We start from the raw sequence: 20,401 nt of genomic DNA on the forward strand, positions 1-20,401 counted from the left end.
CAAATTCTTCACACCCATGTCCGTGTGATAGCAGCAAATAATCAATTGCCGCCCTGTTCTGAAGTGTTGCTTGTCTCGCACTGTCGATATCTGTTAACATGTCGCTCAGTGCAGAGGAAATGGCACGAGTGTGTTTGCTCAACCAACACGCCATGTGGTCCAATTGTGTCAAGGCCACCCCCGATGCTGCTTGGGGTGAGAAAATTGCTACTGCAATTCTCCGAGCCTTGTTCCAGGTATAAACCTCATCATCACAATTTGGGCCATATTGTTCAATGGATCTTATTTTCCTGTGTGACTGTTCCCTCAAAATTTTCAAATTGGGTGTTATCAATGAGAGTTCTCCAATGCTGCATGGACCGCCCCTGATTTTTGCAGGGATAGCAGGCCAAATTCTGTCCCCACAAATCAAGAAAATTCCTTTTGGTAAAACGGCTGGATTTTGGAGGGATAGTTTGCTCATCATCTTGGTGTAATTGCACCAGGATGATGCATTTCTGTAAAAGAGCTGGTTTGGAGTGACATCTATCGTGTGGTTATCTGTCTCTGTCACTCCCGATGGGTTGAATATGATGCAAAATTTCATTCTTGTTGACCCAAAGATGTCCAATTCCTGGGGTTCGAAATGAGCCACAGGAATGAACTGTGTCCAGACATGCCATCCTTTCATAGGATCCGAAAAAGATTTCAGAACCTTTGGAGGGATGTTCTTTGGGATCGGCCATTCCTTCACCGGCACACCTACCAAACATGTCGAGAATGGTTTCCCTGGCCTTGAATGAGTCAGACAAATGCTGTCCAGACCTGCTGCCTTTGCTAAAGTTTCCCACACATTTCCCTTTGGCTGTCTCATGGGAAAATGTGCCCTATTGCTCATGGCAACAGGCAAAAGAATGAAGCACATGAACACTATCTGTCTGAACCCCATGCCCATGTCCTCACTCTCTGTGAGAAACCTTGCAGTGCAGCAACACCCGAATGACACTCGAGTCCCAAGAAGAACCCCAAGTCTCTGAGTTGTCAATCGTTGTCTGATGAGATGTTTGCAGCGCCGTTGTCTGCCTTCGTTTGCGTGCCTGTGTCTTTGCTTCTTGGATCTGCGTCCGCTTGCGTCTGCACCCGGTAAGGTTTCACGTGCCTTGCTGACACCCACTTCAGCCCTCGCCCTGTGGAGACACAAGCGAAACCCTTGCCCCAAGTGATTAATGTGAATGGGCCTTCGATTTGTCCTGTCTCTGGGTTTCGGATCAGAACTAAAGGATTTTCCCTTAGCTTTGCTTGCGTGTTGTTCGTGAAGTGCCTGATAATTGGTGGAGTGGGCTCTGAGAAAGAGCCATTTAAAAAATTCAACACATACAGAGCTTTGTTCAACCGCATATAAGGTGTTGCACCTGCCTCCCCCCTTTTCTGTTTATCCAAAAGGGATTTCAGGGTATGATGTGTTCTTTCAATGATTGCTTGACCTGTGGGAGAATGAGGAATACCGAAAATGTGTTTGACTCCCCATCTTTTTAAGAATCTGTCAAGCACTTTGCCTGTGTAGGTTGGTCCATTATCTGTTTTTATTTCTTGTGGCACCCCTAATGATGCAAATGCTTGTAAAAAGTGTCTGCAGGCATGTTCTGCGGTTTCCCCTGTATGTAATGATGCAAATGTTGCCCCTGAGAATGTGTCAACTGAAACATGGATGTTTTTGAGCCGCCCAAAAGATGGGTATTTTGTGACATCAATTTGCCACAGCTGGAGACTTTGCAATCCTCTTGGATTGACTGCTCCTGTGGATGCAGGTGGCTGCACAAGTTGACAATCTGGGCAAGCACTGATGATTTCCTTCGCCTGGCTTTTTGAAAGGCGAAAGGATTCCATCAATGCTTGAGCATTTTGATGGAAGAATGCATGGCTCAATTTTGCTTGCTCAAAAATGTCTGGCAATGTCTGTAAGATGGGCATCGTGAGCTTATCTGCGCGAGCATTCCCTTCTGCCAAAAACCCTGGAAGTGAGGAATGCGCCCTGATATGTGTAACAAAGTATCTGTGTTCCCTATTTTCTAGGATTGTTCTCATGCATGATAAATATGAATATAAGATTTCATTATCTGTGTGCTTCAGCAGTGATCCCTCCAATCGTTTGATCACATTTGCAACATATGCTGAGTCTGTGATCAGATTGAGAGGTTCCGGAAACAACTGAAAAGCCCTGACCACTGCTGCCAATTCTACAATTTGTGGTGAACCCTGCACTGTCTTGATGTCTGATTCCCATTCCTCTGTTTTTGGGTTTTGCCATGTGATCACTGATTTGTGGGTTTTCCCTGAACCATCAGTGAACACTGTCACACCTTCCACTGGTTCCTGACTTATTTTTGGTTTTTCTCTAAAACTTATTTTTGCATTTAGCATTCTGTGAGGTGGGAAATGAACTGTGCAAACCCCTGGATACCCTAACAACGCAATGGAGATATCTTGTGATTTTTGCATTGCCCATTCAAAATAATCTTTCTTTAGAGGTAAATGAATGATTGAGAAATCCCTGCCTGACATTGTCAGCAACCTTGTTCTTGCTTTGATGATGATCTGAGCCATCATCTCCAAGTCTGTGAGAATTGTTTTTGAGGGCCTGTAAGCTAAAAAAACCCACTCTATCATCAGAAGAGGGTCTCCTTGAGATGTATCCCATTGAAAAATCAACCCATACAGTTGTGTTGTTTCCCCCAACACTGCCAAGTGGAAAGGCAGCGATTCCGCAAAACGATGTGCCTGTCTGTGTTGAATCATGTCTGTGATCTTTTCAAGATCTTTCCGTGCTTCAGGTGTGAGAGTTCTGGGAGATTTGATGTTATTGTCCCCTCTCAGGAGATCGAGCAGTGATGAAATGTCATCATTTGTGATTCCCAAGATCGGTCTCATCCAGTTGATCTCCCCCAAAAGCTGTTGCAAATCCTGCAGATTGGCGATTTTTGTGTTGATCTCCAGTTTTTGTGGCCTTATTGTTTGCTTTGTGATCTTCCATCCCAGATATTTCCAAGGCGCAATTTCTTGTATTTTTGAGGCACTAATTTCCATTCCTGCCTTTTGAACTTCTGCGATCACACAATCGCGGACTCTCTGCAACTCCGGTTTTGTTGGTGCCGCGATGAGCAAATCATCCATGTAATGAACAATTTTTGTTCTCGGATGTTTCTCCCGCGCTGGACGCAAAGCTTGAGCCACATACCATTGGCAGATGGTCGGAGAATTTTTGAGACCCTGTGGATGAACGGTCCAATGGTACCTTTGCAGGGGCTCTTCCCTGTTGAAACTTGGGACGGAAAATGCAAAACGTGGAGCATCATCTGGATGAAGCGGAATGCTGAAAAAACAGTCCTTGAGATCGATGATGACAAGCGACCAATCTCTCGGGATCATTGAGAGAGATGGAAGCCCCAGTTGGAGCGGCCCCATATCTTCGATGACCTCGTTGATCCTCCTGAGATCGTGAAGCAGCCTCCAAGATCCTGAAGTTTTCTTGTGAATGACAAACACTGGGGAATTCCATGGGCTATTTGTTGGTTTGATGTGTCCCTTCTGCAGTTGTTCCTGGACTAACTTTTTCAATGCACTCAATTTCTTTCGTTCAAGGGGCCACTGATCCACCCAAACAGGATCATTGGTTTTCCAAGTCAATTTCAAAGTGGTGAGTGCCACAGTGACCCCTGTTAAAAATCCAATTCCAATCTCAGTCCCCACTGTGCTAAGAGGTCTCTTCCCCACACTGTAATGGGTTTTTGCACAATGAAAGGACGAATGATTGCTGTTTTTCTTCCTGGACCTGTGACGACGATTGCGTTCTCACTCTGCATGCATAGAGAACTTCCTCCTATGCCTGCGAGAGAACCCAAAGGTACAGCCAAGTCCCATTCCTGGGGCCAAAAAATGTATGAAATGACTGTAGCATCTGCCCCTGTGTCGAGCATCCCTGTAATGACTACTGTCTTTTCGTTACAAGTCAACCGACAGGTAACGATGGGTCGGTCTCGGCTCAAATGTTTCACCCAGGATGCATGTACTTCCGCTTGATCACTAGAAAAGAAGCCTTGCCTGTTAAGCACTGGCATAATTTGTTTTTCTGCATGGGACGGCAAAGCCATGGCCTGGGCTATCGGTGTATTTTTTGGAATCGTCAAAGGTGGTTGAAGGGCTTTTGCCGTGACCATCAGCTCCTCTTTGTAGTTTGCTGAAATCAAGGATGGATAAACAACAAGTCCAAGAATACTGCTTTTGTCCCTGGCCATTATCAAAAAATCTTGCCTTTTCCAGGAAGTCCCAGTTACACCCGTGGGTATCACTGTGTGGCTGTTGTCCAAAAAACACGTCAATTTGGTGGTTGCCAGCACGCATTGGAATCCGGGCGGTACCAAGTCTGGGTCGCTGGGGATTTTGGAGATTGCTCTGCTGAGGGGATCTGCTTGTTCTTCTCCGAGGGTTGCTCCTGCTGGTTTTGCGTCACCGCCATGATTTGTGTCGGAGCGCGCTGGCGATGATTCGCGCTCTTTTTCCCGTTTCCCGAACGCGGTAGAGGTCTTCCGTCCACATCTGTCTGCGAATGGCATTCACTCGCAAGATGCCTTCCTCTCCTGCATTGGGGACAAAGATCTGATGGTTTATTGAATTTTGCAAATTGTGGGCAATTCTTTTTAATATGTCCTTGTGCTCCACATCCAAAACATCGCCTCCCTGTGTTGCCACTGTTCTTTGTGTAATTTGCAAGAACCTCCTTGACACTCTTCTTAATCTGCTCTCCTAACTCTTCTTTCACGATGGATGCCACATGCTGTGGTGTCCCCACCTTGCTGCATGCCTCTATTATGTCTGCCAAGGTGGCCTGATGTGGCATCAGGCTGATGATCCGCCTGCACTCCGGGTTGGCATTGGAAAACGCAAGGCTTTTGATCAAATGTGGTTTCGCCCCCTCTTCGACTACTTGTCGTTCCACTGCTTGGGAAAGACGGTCCACAAATGAGGAGAATGGCTCCGAAGGACCCTGCTTGATCTCCGTGTAGATGCTGTCCTGGACTCCCGCCGGAGCAATCTGTAGGATTGCTCTCCGTGCCGCCTCCTTGATGTCGCTGAGCACGTTCCGTGGGAGCCTCACCGCTTGTTGAATCGGGTCGTCTTCGGGAGGATCACCAGCAAGCTGCACCATGGTGAGGTTCGCGTTTGGTCCGCCCTGGTATCTGGCTCTCAGCTCCTCCAGGGATCTCCTCCATGCCTTTTGCCATACAAGAGCCTGGGTGTCTGTAAGAACTGATGTTGCAAGATATTTAAGATCATAGGGTGTTAAATCATACATACCAAAAATGCTCTTCAACATTTGTTTGAAGTACGGTGATGACAACCCGTTGTCTCGGATGGCTTTGGCTAAGTCTTTGATCGCATCACGATCCAGGCGTTCCCACCTTGGGTTTTGTCCCTGAGCATCATAGCTCACTGGCATCATGATGTTTCCTGAGCCCTGCAATAAACCTTTTTCCTTTTCTAATTCTGCTCGAATGTCCTGCCAGTCTAGCTTTGCGTTCGGTAAAGCTGGAAATTTTGTGGGTACTTGCCTGTAGAGTGGAGTTATTTGTTGTGATCGAGGCTTTGGTGCAGCAGAACTCACCGACATCTGTGGCATCTGCAAGGCTGAGGGCTGGGTGCTTGCGGATGAGAATGGAACGTCTGCTGCAGAGGAAAACACACGGCTGCCCTGTATTGTTTGAGAAATTTTCGAAAGATGAGTCAGCAGCTTTGAATGTGACTCCAAGGCTGTGGTCAGATACTGTAAAAGAAACTCAACAACTCCTTTTGATATTATAATTGACTCTCCCTGATGTGAGGAATCAGCAGACCTTGATGTTGGAATTGTCCAGACTGGGACACCCTCCGAAGCAGTAATACATACAGTATCATCCTGTTGCTGCGCCTCAGCAGGAGTGTCCTGAGTCTCATGCCGTTCTGGAATCAGCGGAGGTTCCTGCTGTCGTGCAGGTGTAGTCTTCCTCGCCCTAGACTTCTTCTTATATAAAACTGGAAAAAGGTGTTGCAATGTTACAGACCCACCACTGGGTGGCGCGATGGCTTGGGCAACCGGCTCCGGCAAAACCTCCTGCAATATTGCGGTCCCGCCACTGGGTGGCGCTGTCGTCTGACCGGCTGAGGTCGGCACTGCAAAAGACTCGGACGTTTGTTCCCCTATCTGTATCTCTGATAAATCCCTGTGCAATTCTTGTAACAATTGATTTACACTTGCAAATCCCGCAGTCTGGGATGTCGACTCTTGCTGTATCAACTGTTTCAGCTTTACAATGTCTGAGACTGGCTGGGATTGGCTGTGGGCACAGGCTGAGTGCGCATGAGTCGATTGCCGTGGGAACGGTGTGGAGGCGGTGCCCTGGCAAACGCTTGCACCCTGGACACGCCCCATCCCTGCCTGTGTCACCACGGGGGTGTGGACGCTCCCGCCCCGACCCTGGCCGCGCCTCCTTGCTCTTTCCAGCGCAGCCGCGATCTCGGGAGCGCTCTCATCCTCCCCGAGACTGACGTCGCCACCTTCCCGATCCCACTCCGGCTCTGATGTATCCACCCCATACTGCCCATCACTGGGACATGCCTCTCCTGACTCTGTGCCAACGCCCACAACCCGGGCGCGTCCCTTCCGTCCCGTCTGTGCTCGTGTCGCGCCCGCCGCACGCGAGGTGCCCTCCCCCGCCCCGGCTTCTGGGTTTCGCTTCTCCATTCCACGCATGCGCGGTGCCGCTGCCGCGAGACGAGCATTTGCCATAGCTTTTCGCTCTGTCTCAGCCTGCTGCCTGGCCAACGCCGCTGCTGTGGTTTGGGAGCCTTCACCCTGTGCCTGCCGGGCGGCTGCCACTACGGCAGCGCGGGCTCTCGCCATGGCACGCGTCACGGCACCCTCAGGACGTACGACCGCCGCGCCCACATCCCCCGCCTTCTCACTGGTCCCCTTTGCCCTCACAGTCCCCCCCGCTCTCCCTGGCGCCGCGGGCTGTTGCAAACTGCTCGCCGCCGCTGCTGTGAGAGACGGCTCCCCCTCCTCCCTGGGTTCTACACTCCCATCTGCACCTTCCCCAGCCTGTGCTGCTGCAGCCCCCCCCCCTGTGAGTGTAGACTCGGGGTATTCCCGATCTCCTCCCTCACCGAGGGTGACAACTATCCCCGGCTGATCTGCAACCGACTGAGGGGTTTCTGCATCGGAGGACCCTAGAGATTCTGGGGGCTCAGGGGAATCTGAGGACCTGTGGGAATCCGGGGATCCTGGGCGTGCTGGAAAATCGTCCCCTTGCTTTTCCACGGGAAGCGATTCTGCTTCCTCTTGATCTGTGGTGAAGAGAGCTGCCCCATGCTGCTGGCTGGGCAATTCTCCCTGTGCTCCTCCAGGAGCCTGAGCTATTTGGTGTAAAACGAGAGACCCCTTGCCGCGTTGTGAAAACGACTCTAACATTATTCTCGCGGAAGGTAAAAGTTTTGCGGCATTCTTATCTCTTTTTGTGGCCAGATAATGCAAATGCCTATTGATCTCTTGCCAGAAATTTGGTTCGAACAAGAGATGTGTCTCTGTGTGCGGGTAATTACACCGCACCCACAACAACAGAGCCTTTAGCTCTTTTGGAGCCATCTCCACAGGATGTGTGGATGCCACCCCCTGTAGGGCTGACAAAACTTGGATCTGCTCTTGGGAGTATCCCCCCCCCATGTTCTTAATCTCAACCGATCTCACCAAAAGCCAAGTCAGCGCAAGGTCGGTCCGGAGATGATCCTGATTACTGTCCAGCAGCTCACAGGCGAGAAATTCCAGGCGTGCTTCTGGTTTTTCTCCTCTCCGGGCTGTCCTTGGGATGATTTGTTTTGGTGAAGGTCAGGATGTTTCGTCTGGAGCTGTCCGCTCTCTCTCTTCGGAGTCTTCGGGGTGTGCCTGTTTCTCGGGTGGAAGTTGGAGGTCGTCTGGTAAATTAGTCTCTTGTCAGTGCCCACCCAGGGACGCCAGGTGCCGGAGTCTTCCCCGGATTTGGGTGACTCCGGATGGTGGTAAAGTCTCTCCTCCAACCCGTGCCTTCAAAGAAAGACTCAGTAGTCTTCAGTCGTCCGGTCTCAAGGCAGTTTATTGCATATTATCTCAAGGCACACAGACTCCCTGACATTGTCCCTGACTCTGTCTGTCCCCGTCTCTGGCTGTCCCCGTCTCTCCTCCCCGAGGGGCTGGTGCCATCTTTTATATCACACATTACGTATTAGGTGTTTATAGTTTTTTCCCAATGCCTACTACCTATGTTGAACAGTGACTTTCTACTCTAAACCAATCTGTGAGTGCCAACACCACCAAGAACATGGGGAATAGGAAGAAGAAAGAAGGAGGACAGGGCACGCCCAAATCCCTCCATCTTAGAACCTCTGACCCCCGTGTACAAAACTCAGACCCCCCTGTACAAGGCCTAAAACCCCCCTGTACAGCACTCAAAAATCCTACCTTTCACTTTGTGACTACTTCTATTATAATATCTAAACTTTTGTGATTTCTTGTTCTTCCTGCAAGGTTGGTAAATTGTTCTATGGGTCAAGCTCAAGACCACAGGGGTCCCTGGCCGCCTGCCAGGGTCTCAGAGGCTTCTGCCCTGGGCCCAGAACATCCAAGAGTGTCTGAGGGACACCTTGGGTTCCGACACCTCAGTGATTGCAAAGCCTTTTGAGATCCTCCTGTGGAAGATGCCATACAAGTAGAGTCCACCACTACTGAAGTTTGTCAGCTCTGACACCTGACAACATCATTGCTTTGAGCTGGGTACTACTGGCTGCTGCAGGGGCTGTTTGAACTGCACCTGTAGAAAGGCTTTGAGTGCTTTAGTATCTCCTAGGGTTGTGACATTCCCTTTTCCCTTTTTCCCCAGTCTCACCCCCCAGATGTATGATGGCATTAACCTCACGGATCAGACTTGGTCACTTTCTTTCTTTTGCTATAATCAGCTTGGTTTAGAATAAGGAACTGTCAGCTGGGCTGCATCCCTCCCACGTATCCCCCCCAGGACCAAGAGCTCTTGCAGGCATAATGGCCCTGGTGCAGTGAGGCTTTGCTTGCAGCACTACTGCACCCTAGTGTGCGTGCTAGCTTTGTATTAAAGCCCCCCTGGTAGAAGTTTACAGCAGAGCAAACATCTCCATGAGCCATGCACGACGCCAGGAGCTGTGCTGTGGTACACACCAAAATCTGCAGAGCCACAGCACGTTGTGTAGGAGTGCTGGCAGGAAGATGCTGATACTCAGGTGAGGTGGTCTTTTGGGCTGGGAGTTGGTCACAGGTGCCTCCAAGCTGAAAGTTGCATCCTTCTTTCTCTAGAAGGAAATTTCTGCTAAAAGGAGGGTCAGATCCTACTTCAGCAGGCTGAAAACTCAGGGAGTCTCAGGGAAAGGCTTCTTCTCCCAAGGGCCCTTGCATCCTCAGCTCTATCCCGAGGAGGAGCCTACACTAATAAACTAAAAGTGAGTGTCAGGACACTCTAAAGCCCTCAACTGCTTCACCTTCATAGAGCAGACTACCCATGGAAGAGTTCTAGGTGACAAGACTAAGCCTCAGACTGGGGAAATACCACATTTTGGATTAGGAAAAAAAAAATTTCTATTCCTATTCAGATGTGGGAGGGTTCCTGGCCATCTGTCCACTCTGGTTCCTGAAGGACCAAATGGTTGATTCTGGACCCTTCTAGAAACTTTCTCTGAGGTGCAGGGTCAAGATACTGAACACAACGCTTGCAGTTCTAGTAAGGGAGGACTTGCTAACAAAACAAGGAACTGGCTTTTTTCTTGGGGAGTGATTGAGGTAAATTGATTGAAATAAAGGGAAGTAGATCATAGACTCTGTCTCATGTGTTGCTAACTATAGCGGCTTGGTTAATGTAGGATTACAGGGCCATTACCTCAAAACAGGAACAACTATGCTAGGAAACAGAACTGGTTTCCTGTCAGAAACTGGACTGATGCAGAGTAGGAAATGGATTTCCAGTAGTTAGCTCATGTTCAGCAGGGCAGCGGCATTCCTTGGCACAAGGGGAAACAGATTTTACAGTCTATAGCCAAGTGCCATTTTCCTTATTATATATTTATTTTTCCATTGCTGGAAAAAATTGCTGGTGAGGAGTTTCTTTCAAAGACTTTAAAGGCCCCTCCTCTGGTGTAATGTACATAGAAGAGGTGCTATGAATGCAACAGTAATGAGTAGCAGTGTGGTGACATGGCCCCTGCTACATTGCTGTGATGGGACATGAATATGTGCCACTTCTGGATACCACAGGCACCAGCCAGCCTTCCAGGCAGCAAGGGGATAAGCCCCACCTTCTTCACTCCCCCCAGTTACTTGATTCCAGGTCCAGCTTAGCCACATACCAGAGAGAAAGATGTACTGACCCATAGGTGACTCAAGGGAAAGCAGCAGTGGTTGTAGTTCATTCCAGCCTTCTGTGCAGTGTGCAAGAATTAAGGTCAACACAACACACACACAAAACACTGAACTGGCAGGTAAAGATATCAACACTCCTGTATTAAAGTGCAATTCAAAAAGTTACAAACATTCATGGTTGATTTTTTTTTTTTAAATACAGAGTTGTTAGAATATCTCTAAGTCAGAAAAAGTGTTTATAGATAAGGAAACTTACTTCCCCCCACGTGGAACTGCTTTAGGAATTCATACTTTTAAGTTGTGCAAACCTGACTTGCAGGAGAGCCCTGCCATAAAGGGAAGTAAGAGGGAAAACACTCCTTCCCCCTCCTTGTGAAGGTAGGGAGGCTGTAGGAAGAAGTACAGTCACCCTATATGTAAAGGATCACAAAGGTCTCCTCCAGACTAGAGACTCTCTTCAGGTTTAATGGCACTATGTCCTAAGGAAAAAGGAAAGATTGTGGCTGAGCAGCCAGAGTCTCTGCAAGAGAGCCAAGCATTAGTAACTCCCACCCAGACAGCAGTTCCCAGCCAAGGGCACTGCACCTGTAAGCAACCAGCTCTGGCATTACAGTGCCCACCTGCCCACGCTGCTCAGATGTGGGCACACACAGCCTGGCTCCAGCAGCTGAAGGAAAAGATGAAGGCCAGTTTTCCCCTGTGGAGGTAGCACACAGCACAAGTTTGCTCAGCAGAGGGAGCAAGGGCTGCAGGACTTGTCCCCTGACAAGGCTAGTGCCAGGTCATCTGCCTAATGTAACATATTTTGCTCCAAGGCAGGCAGCCTCCTGTGCAGCGCTTGACTCCATTATGCTCGCTTGACTCCATTATGCTTGAGGAACGGCTGCTTGACACAGGATCATTGCAGGGATATGGGGCCTGCTTGGACAGGGAAAAGACAGACTGATCCTCAGGCCTGCCAGTCTAAGAGCTCACTGCCCTGAGGCACACCTTTGTTTGCTTCTCTATTCAATGGTTGATTGGGACCCATCCCCCTCCCTCTTGGGTAGCCAAATGCTTCAGCATCTCTTCGAATGCAATTCCCAAGGTCACAACCCCTCAACTGTTAGTCCAGAATGCCACACACTTCCAACGCAATACAGGATTTCCAAAGTCCCATCTCACACTGAACTGCCCTAGAATTTAAGGAAATTTAACACCTTTCTAGGGCACCCGAGGATCTATGCATGGAACCTCATAGCTCTCTACATCTTTCCTCCTGGATGGTGCTTCAGAAGTCAAGTTTGGCATTCCAAGTTGTTTTACTCCAACAAGATCCCAGAGCCTTCATATTTTAGTCCTAGATTAGTCATGTGATAAAGTTTAATAAGTCCATCTCTCTCCTCAAGCCAGTGGCAGGGCAAAAGGTTAGTCCTTCGACCCCACGAGATAAAGCAAGTAAGTAGGAAAGTGTTGTTGTCCTGCCTTGTATTGCCACTGACTCAATGTTTAATGAGGGCAGGTGCTCAGCTGCCCAGCACTATATCTATTGTAGAGAAACAGAGATCTAGAGATATGCTAACTTGAGGGGTACTAACAGCCAAGTTGTCTTCAGGGAGAGAGAATGTGGGAGGCTGGCTGCAATTTCCTTCTGCTAGTTGTTCTTCTTATCCTCAGGAGGTGCATAAGGAGGTGGCTGATCCTGGAAAGAGATACAGTAGAGTCAACAACCATGCTTGTTTTATGACCAGCTCTTCCCAGGCATTCCCAGGCTTGGCTCAGCAGAAATGAGTGCCCTGTGGTGAGCTACAGACAGAACCAAGTTCTATGGCTTAAACTGTCATTTCATCACACCATTCCTGTGTCGTATCAGCTATGTTCCATGACACATGCTGTCTCCATAACATTTCTAGGAAAAGTCCCCTCAAAACCAGGTAACACGTCTACTGCAAATGGACCATTTAATCTGTTTTAAATGCCATTCTCCCTTCCCTTCCAGGGCTTTGTCCCTGTTGAAGCTCATAGCTCTGACCCAGCAGACAGCAAACCCTGGGCTGAGGGCCAGCTTTGCTGCTCCATCAGTCTCCAGCTTACCAGAGCCAAGCAAGGCAGTGAGGGGCACAGCCAGACTGCCACGTAGCAGATGGAGGCTACAGACAACCTACTGGCTGCCAATGACTGAACAGTAAGAGACCTCCCTGTCTCCATGCAGCCCAGAAAGAAAGCAAAACAGAAACCCACATGCCATCGTCCTTAAATGACCTATTCTTTAACTCTCCTCATTTTCAGGCCCAATGAATGCAGAGAGCTCTGTGTTTTCTCTGTGCCCATGCTAGTCTGTTATGCCTTTAGAAATAAGACAGGAAGTAAATGGCTGTTAATGGATCAATCTTATGGCCTTCCTCCTTGCTGACTGAAAAATTCACCAGTCTTCCTCATGGGAGCCTCCCTCCCATAAAAATGCATACTTTCTGGGCATGTTCAACGTGAAGGTACACAAGACTTTGCAAGAAAGCAAAGCACTATCTCTGCTAGTGACAGAGGAGGGAGTAGGCACATGAAGACCAGGCATGGTACTCACCATGGGCATGTACACGTTGTGTGGGTTGGCAGGGTTGTAATATGCACTGGAAGCTGCTTCCATGGCTTTACTGCCTCCTGGAAAGGAAGGAAAAGAAGCCACCTTAAATATCTGAGGCTATGGCCCTAGCCACAGAGCCTTCTCCCCAGCTTCACCTCTTTCAAGGAGGCAACAAAGGCCCAAGGAGCCAAGAGGAATTGCAGCAAGCTGGGTTAGAACTCAGAGCAGCTCAGGAAAGCTGCCTAGGGCTGACCACAAGCTGTGCAGGGCAAGGCAGAGCAGCTCCCTACAGAAGACTTGGAGCTCTTGCAACAACAGCTTCTCCACGCCATGCTGTGCCCATGCCACCCTCAGCCCAAGACCTCAGGCACCATTTACACCCAGACCCTGGCAACTGCCCAATCCCATTTACCTGGCATTCCTGGGCTCACCCAGGCTGGGGGAGCTGAGGGTCCTGCAGGAGGAGGCCCAGAGTAGGGTGGTGGAGGTGGCATGTACACAGGGTTCATGTTTGGAAGTGGTGGGTAAATACCTGAAAAAGACAACACCAGGCTGATGCTTTGGACCACAGACCATGGGACAGAGAGCTCACAGGCCCGACAGTACATTAGCTGGGGACGAGAGCAGTGGTAAGGGAAGCTCTCCAGGCTTGGCAGGGATGCAGACAGCAGAGATTTGATAATTTGCTAATGCCTGTCATGTCAGCAGGCAATAATTCTCTACCAAACAGCAGCACAATTTGCAAACCACATTTTCATGAAGCTAGAACTATAGCAACACATGGGTGTGATCAACAGCATGTGACAGATTTCTGCAAGGACAAGGATCCTTGATGGAGACAAAACTACAGCAACCCTCACAGTAACCCTCACCATAGCACTGTCATTTCTTCACAGCTAACATCAGACACAGTCATCATTACACAGCTTCCAAACCTGGAGTCTGGGCGTACGGATATGCCATGGGCTGTGGAGCGGGTCCGTAGGCATTCACTGGAGGTGGTGCATAGGGATAAGGTCCGTTCGGGGGCGGAGGGGCAGCGTAGCCTCCCGGCACAGGTGAGTAGCCGCCGGGGGCAGGCGGGGCGGGTGCATATCCTCCGGGAACAGGGCTGTATCCATAGCCAGGGTTCTGCAGAGGAGCGCCACTGGAAGCTACGGAACACACATTTAGTAAGCCAGACATCTTTTCTTAAAATTAAATGTAGAGAATAAAATATAAATAGTCCTGTTCATGCAGCACTGTTTCCCCTTATGTATATTCACTATATAGTCCTGGCATAGTACTGTGCCTAAAAAACATTAGTCACAGAGTGCTGAAGGAAACCAGCTGCAAAAATACAACCTCACAGGTCCCTGTCCCACCACAGAGCTCCCACTGCTTGAAGAAAAAACCATTCTAAAGCAAGTAGCAGTGCAGTGTGTTTTCATTTTCTAATATACTTTCATCCTGAAAACAAGTACATTTTAAAACACACATTTTTTAATAAAAAAACTTTATCAGGAAAAAAAAGTTATTGTTCCTCCATTTGAAAATTTTAAAAAGAAATTGTTTTTTAAAACCTATTTTTCCCCTCTCCAAATGTTCATGTTAGCTTTCCCCATCTTACTGCACTATTTTAGAACTGAGCAGAGAGTAGCTAAGTAAAGCAGTTTTCACCATCACATATTTCAACCTTTTTCCAGTAGAAATAAGGTTCTGTACAAAAAAGTGGTCCACCTCAGAAGCCCAAACCCCAGAACATTCTGACTGCACAAAGCACTAAGATGAAATAATGAAAAAGGATTGAAAGGGAAACCAAAAGTTCCCTTGGAAAGAAAAAAAAATACTTTGCTGTGGAAGAGGGCCTAGGGTACCCCTCTTCCCATGAAGTTCAGATCGAGCACAATTTGCTTACTAGCTCAGCAAACCATGGGGGAACTACAGGATCTGAAAATCCCTTACCACTAGAAGCAGCTTTCAACATCAGCTGTCCAAACTCAATGGCTCCTCCACTGTTGAAAGTCAGTTTAAATGTCCCCTGCCCTTCCCAGCCACCTAGGAGAAAGAATTAGAATTGAATCCAAGACAGCAAAATTGTTTATACTTCAATTGTTTTTTCTTCTTTATTTCAAAACTATTTAGCATCTTATTACCAGGAAGAAAAGAGTCATGGCACTGCTATCAGACATCCCCCGAAATAATATCTCAAGAGGATCAGGAATTTGTTTTTTTACCCTCTGAAAGGTATAGTCATGTAGAAGCAGCCTATTCTGGATACAAGGATGTTTTGTTCTTTCCTGAAAGGTTTAATGGAACCTAATAAAGAACAGTGTAAAGATGGAACATTTATTTCACTGAGGATATTAACTGAAAGCCCTCAGATGAAGTTTTATTGATATCTTCAGTGAACTACAGATCAGGATCTGCAACTCAAGCTAGGATTTAAATCAAATGCAACATCTTTAATCTCATTGACACACAGAAGCTCAGACAGATTATTAGATGCTGAGGTATAATAACAATTTCTCAGGAGGAAAAAAAATCAAGTAGGCAATGTCTTGCAAGGCAAGTAAGAGTGCTTTGTTTTCCTAGGGCTTTTTGGGATTCAGTGTTTTTTTGGGTGGAAGGTGCTTTGAGTTTTGGTGGTTTTAACAAAAAATATGTGCCATTTAAATATAAGATTTATCTTCCTTGTCTAACAATTAAATCCATATCAAGAGAGATAGTCTTTTGGGGACAAACTAGAAATAAAGTATAGAAATATAACAAAAGAGTCCATCATGGATAAAGTCATTCCTTTGGAGATTCACCTCTATAAAATCACTGTCCTAGCATGACTTCAGCCCAAGAAAGTGGGCTGATCCACAGTCCCCAGATGACCCAGTCATTTTAAAATATTGTTACAAATAGAAAACAAAAAGAATAAACACTTCAGATGCTATGAAAATGCACATGAAAGGATTGAAAAGGGAAGAAATTTGAACCAAAAGCCATGTTTCCAATACCTGTTTATCTTGTGCAATTTCCCATCTTTGGTCATAAACACCTCTTTGAAGTGTTACTGTGGCTTCATTATCAAACTGGGATCAAAGCTAAATCAATGATGGACAGCAGACTCCCACATCCATGCAAACCATAACCAAGGGGCTCCTAACTTCCCAAAAACCAAAAGTGGTTGTTAATTCTAATTCTGTTTATCAATGGACTGGTGCCTTGGTCACTTACCCACCCTTTCAGGTCAAAGAAAGGAGAAAAACAAGTACATTGGGAAAGTGAGTAAACATGATACACAAAGCAAGACACAAGTTAAAGAATTACATAGAAGTCACCCTGGGCAAGTCAGTCCCTGGCCTGTGGGCAGCAAGTAACATGGCAGCAGTGCCCTAAAGTGCAGGAGAGGGGAGTTAGCCCAGTGTGGACACACCAGCTATACCACCACAGCTACTCTGCCATTCCTGTGCACATAAGCTGGTCTGGTGTTCAGCAAAAACGGCCTTGTGATGCTTGGAAGAGTTCAATCTACAAAGCACTGGCACGTACCTCCAGCCTCAGCCTGGATCTGTCCTTTGATGTAATTGGCAGAGAAAACAGGCTGCTCGATCGAGCATCCTTTCACCAAATAGAATGGCATCATGAAGGACAGCATAGGATCCTTGCCCTTGGACACAAAGATCACCTGCAAGACAGTAGGGAATGCTTCTGAATTACTTGAATTCAATAGAGAGAGTGATGATGGAGCTCTCATTGTATCAGCATCCAAAAAGAGGGTAACTTAACCTCTAGTATGAGTGTGCATTGAATTATTTCACAGCTTTAACACTGAGGATCCCCAGCAGATTTGACGGCACGTGGCTCACTCACCTGAGGCATGTATATTCCAAGATAATAAAGCACTTAAAACACATCTGCACATTTACTGAGCTTTACTGTTCTGCTTTTTAAGGATTATCTATGAGAGTTTGCAGAGGAAGTATTATTGACTAACACATTACATGAAATATATTATCTAGACAGTGATTTCCAGGGCTGCATGTGCCTTTGTAGGTGACTGGGATCGTGACATAGGTATGAACTATCCCATTTCCACCTTTCCTTCTACGTAGTGCTGTCATTGTTCCTTTCCACAACAAAAATCCCTTCTTCTGTCATCAACTAGGTTTCTGGTTTAAAGTTTACAAGATCCCTTGAGAAAGAAGCAACCCTGCTGGCATCAGACTTACCCTGTAAGGGGTGAGATACAGCATTCCTTTTTTGGTGCCTTTGAAGATTTCAGGCTTGCCTGTCACGTCACTGAAGGAGAGCTCCACATCTTTGCACTGTTTGAGGACACTGCAGGAAGAAATCAGACAGATTGGAGAGATAAACCTGGTAACAGCTCTGACACATACCCTCATCACACAGGGAAGGGAATAGCACAGCAAAACTCTGAATATTATCCCAAAGTCCTGCTGTGGGCCCCACCGTTTTGACTTCAAACAGAGAGGGATGATTTATGTGGACTGGAAGAATTCATTCTCTCATCTGAGACAAGCCCCTCCTTCAACAAGGGCACCTTTAATATACAGAGGGGTTTCTGTCTCCAAAGGTGTCAGACTGAGGAATTCCACTCTACACACAAAGACCCTCAGCCCAAAGATCAGGGCACAGAAAGGGCTGAGCTGTCAGAACCATCCCCTTGATGCCAAGGTGTAATCTCAGAGCAATCCTTCCTCCCCAGTCCATGCTCAAATCAAGTCCACTGCACTGGAAAATAGCACTGCTGTGACACCACACCCACTGTGCAAACTGAGGAAGCGGCTGCACTGAAACCCTCACTGCTGACCCTGCCTCACGTGACTTAAGCAGCTTTTGTAGTAAACAGTACCATGTTAAGGAATGAAGCAATGAGTCAGCAATGTCAGCAATAAAGATATTATTGGCTGTCATGGGAACATTAGCAGAGTTTCCTAGTGACACAAAACCAGATGAGAACTGTGAACACTGCAGGGTCAGGGGTATAGAGTTGCATGAAAAATTAAATATATTTTCAGAAAAAAATGAGTCATCTTCAGAAAGCATGTCACTGAGTCTATGGTGCTGATCTAAACATAGCACATAGTAAGAAAATCTGCTGAATAAAGAAAAGAACCTCAAGGGTGATAAACGTTCACCATGTTACAGTGGCAGAAGACTCCAAGGTGTTTTATGGTTCAAGAGCATGAAAAACAAAGTGACAAAACCCTAAACCAACACAAGCCTGAACCGTCTGGATCTAAAATAATCCTTATGAATTCTGCTCAGCATACTGTAGAAGTCAAATAAAGTCAGGAAACTGTGCAATTATTTGGGGAAGGGAGGAATCTTCAGGGCCACCATATGGAAAAACAACCAAATGCCCTATAGTCTCAGGTAGTTTGCTCTTTAGGGAAGAGAAGAACGTTGTAGATGTATATGAAAAATGCAGCTACTCAAGATTGAAGACTAGTGAAAAGTCTAGCTTTGATGAGAAAAAACAACCTGACCAAGAAATTCTACTGGGACACTACTTCATAGCTGAGCTAGATGGAGATTCTCAGACTGGCTGGAAGGGACAGATTGATGAGACAGCAGAGCTCTTTCCATTTCCAAAATTCAAGGGGGAAACATATATGCTAAGCTAAATACAACCAACTCTTTGACAGCCTTAATCTTACCAGAACACTCCCTCAGTCATGTCTTGTAGCAGCATTTCACATAATTTTACCTCACTGGAAAGAATTCCTATGCAGTCATTGTAATGTTTACTGCTTTGCAGCTACTCACACAAGCAAATAACACACAGCCACCAGCACAGAGAGTAATTAGGCTGCTGAACTGGTCTGCACCTGCATGCCTGTCCAGGGCTGTCACGGGAGGCTGTGCACCCTGTGGAGCCACACTGCCCTCACTTGTGACCGAGCAGCACCTCAAAGAATGTATGGTTTTATGATCTCAAGCCAATGTTAAGGCTTGGAAGGGATCTTAAAGATTACCTGGTCCCAACCTCTCTGCCATGGCCATGGCCACCTTCCACTAGATCAGTTTGCTCAAGGCATTATCCAGTCCAGCTCTGAACACTGCCCAGGCTGAGGCATCCATAGCTCATTTGGGCAACCCATCCCAGTGCCTCACCAGCCTCAGAATAAAGAATTTCTTCCTAATCTTTAGCCTAAATTTCCCTTCTTTCAGCTTGTACCCATTACTCCTTGTCCTAGCACTGCAGCTCCTGACGAAGAGTCCCTCTGTGCCTTCCCTGTAGGTCCTGTTCAGATACTGGAAGGTTGCAATGAGGTCTTCACACAACCTTCTCTTCTCCAGGCTGAACAGCCCCAACATTCTCAGCTTGTCTTCATAGAGGAAGTGCTTCGTTCCTCTTACCAACTTCATAGTGGCCTCTGCTCCAACAGTTTAATGTCCTTCTTATGTTGGGGACCCCAGAGCTGGATGCAGCACTGCAGGTGAGGTCACACCAGAGTGGAATACAGAGGTAAAATCACCTCCCTTGACCATCTGGCCACTGCTTTTGGTGCAGCCCAGGATTCAAAGGACAGAGGAAACTCCTTTAAACTGGCATGAGCTCAACATGTCAGAGGACCTTCCTGACTGAAGTATTAGGAGTCAGCTCCAAACTCAACAAAGATGGAGCATATTTCTTGAGTGTAATTTTCCTACTGATCACCAGACCCAAACCCAACTCCTTTGATCCTTTTACTTCGATCCTTTCCTGGGCCTCGGGTTTCTGGATTCCCTTGCCAGGCTGCTGGGAGCACCCAAACACGACTGAACTGAAGCCCAAGTCTGTTAAGCTGGTCTGTCAATCCCGCTCGGGCCATCGAGCAGCCGGCTGTGCTTCCATGGAGAGGCGCTTCTCCGCGCAGAGGAACTTTGAATTCAAGTTCCTTACTTACGAATTCAAGTGATCAAGACTCCTGCCTTAAACAGTCCCTGCCTCTCTGGCGTCACTAAGTGCATGACCTTAAAAAAGACCCAATTCCTTGACTTTTACAAGCGATGTCAGCCAGTCTTCACCCAGGACGCCTGATGGAGCGGCTTTAAAGACCCCCGAGCTTCCGCGGCGAAGACGCGGCAGCTCTACGGACTCCAGCCAAGCTTGTCCCCCACTGCCCGCCCCAGCCCGTCCCCACCGTGCCAGGGAGCCCTTCAGTAACGCATAACCCAGGCCGAGCCGGGCCTGCGCGGCCGGGCAGGAAACGGGGGTCCCTCCAGCGGGAACCTCCCACCACCGGGCCCCGCCGTCCCGGCCCTGGTGAGGGGACAGGGGGCAAGGAGGACCCGCCCGACCCCGCGGCCCCCCGCTACCTCTCGGCATTGGGGATGACGACACCACCCTCCTGCGAGTGGTTCCTGTTCAGCGCCATCTTTGCCCCGCCGGCCCCGCCCCTGACCCGGTGACGGTGTGACGTCACACCAGCGCTGCC

General features: G+C 47.8%; 1 protein-coding gene across 1 annotated transcript; it reads right to left on the bottom strand.

Annotated features, from left to right (window-relative positions):
• Positions 1 to 10,543: 10,543 nt before the first annotated feature.
• WBP2NL (WBP2 N-terminal like) lies at positions 10,544 to 20,378 on the bottom strand. Its single transcript, XM_053942528.1, has 8 exons — positions 20,283 to 20,378; positions 17,186 to 17,294; positions 16,506 to 16,641; positions 14,928 to 15,020; positions 13,919 to 14,137; positions 13,396 to 13,515; positions 12,984 to 13,060; positions 10,544 to 12,104 (listed from the first exon to the last, which is right to left on the bottom strand). The coding sequence occupies exons 1-8, from the start codon at positions 20,339 to 20,341 to the stop codon at positions 12,057 to 12,059; spliced, it is 861 nt and encodes a 286-aa protein (XP_053798503.1). The 5' UTR covers positions 20,342 to 20,378; the 3' UTR covers positions 10,544 to 12,056.
• Positions 20,379 to 20,401: the final 23 nt, after the last annotated feature.

The sequence above is a fragment of the Vidua chalybeata genome, chromosome 5, assembly GCF_026979565.1.
Source record: "Vidua chalybeata isolate OUT-0048 chromosome 5, bVidCha1 merged haplotype, whole genome shotgun sequence".
In the NCBI taxonomy this organism is placed as follows: Eukaryota; Metazoa; Chordata; class Aves; order Passeriformes; family Viduidae; genus Vidua; species Vidua chalybeata.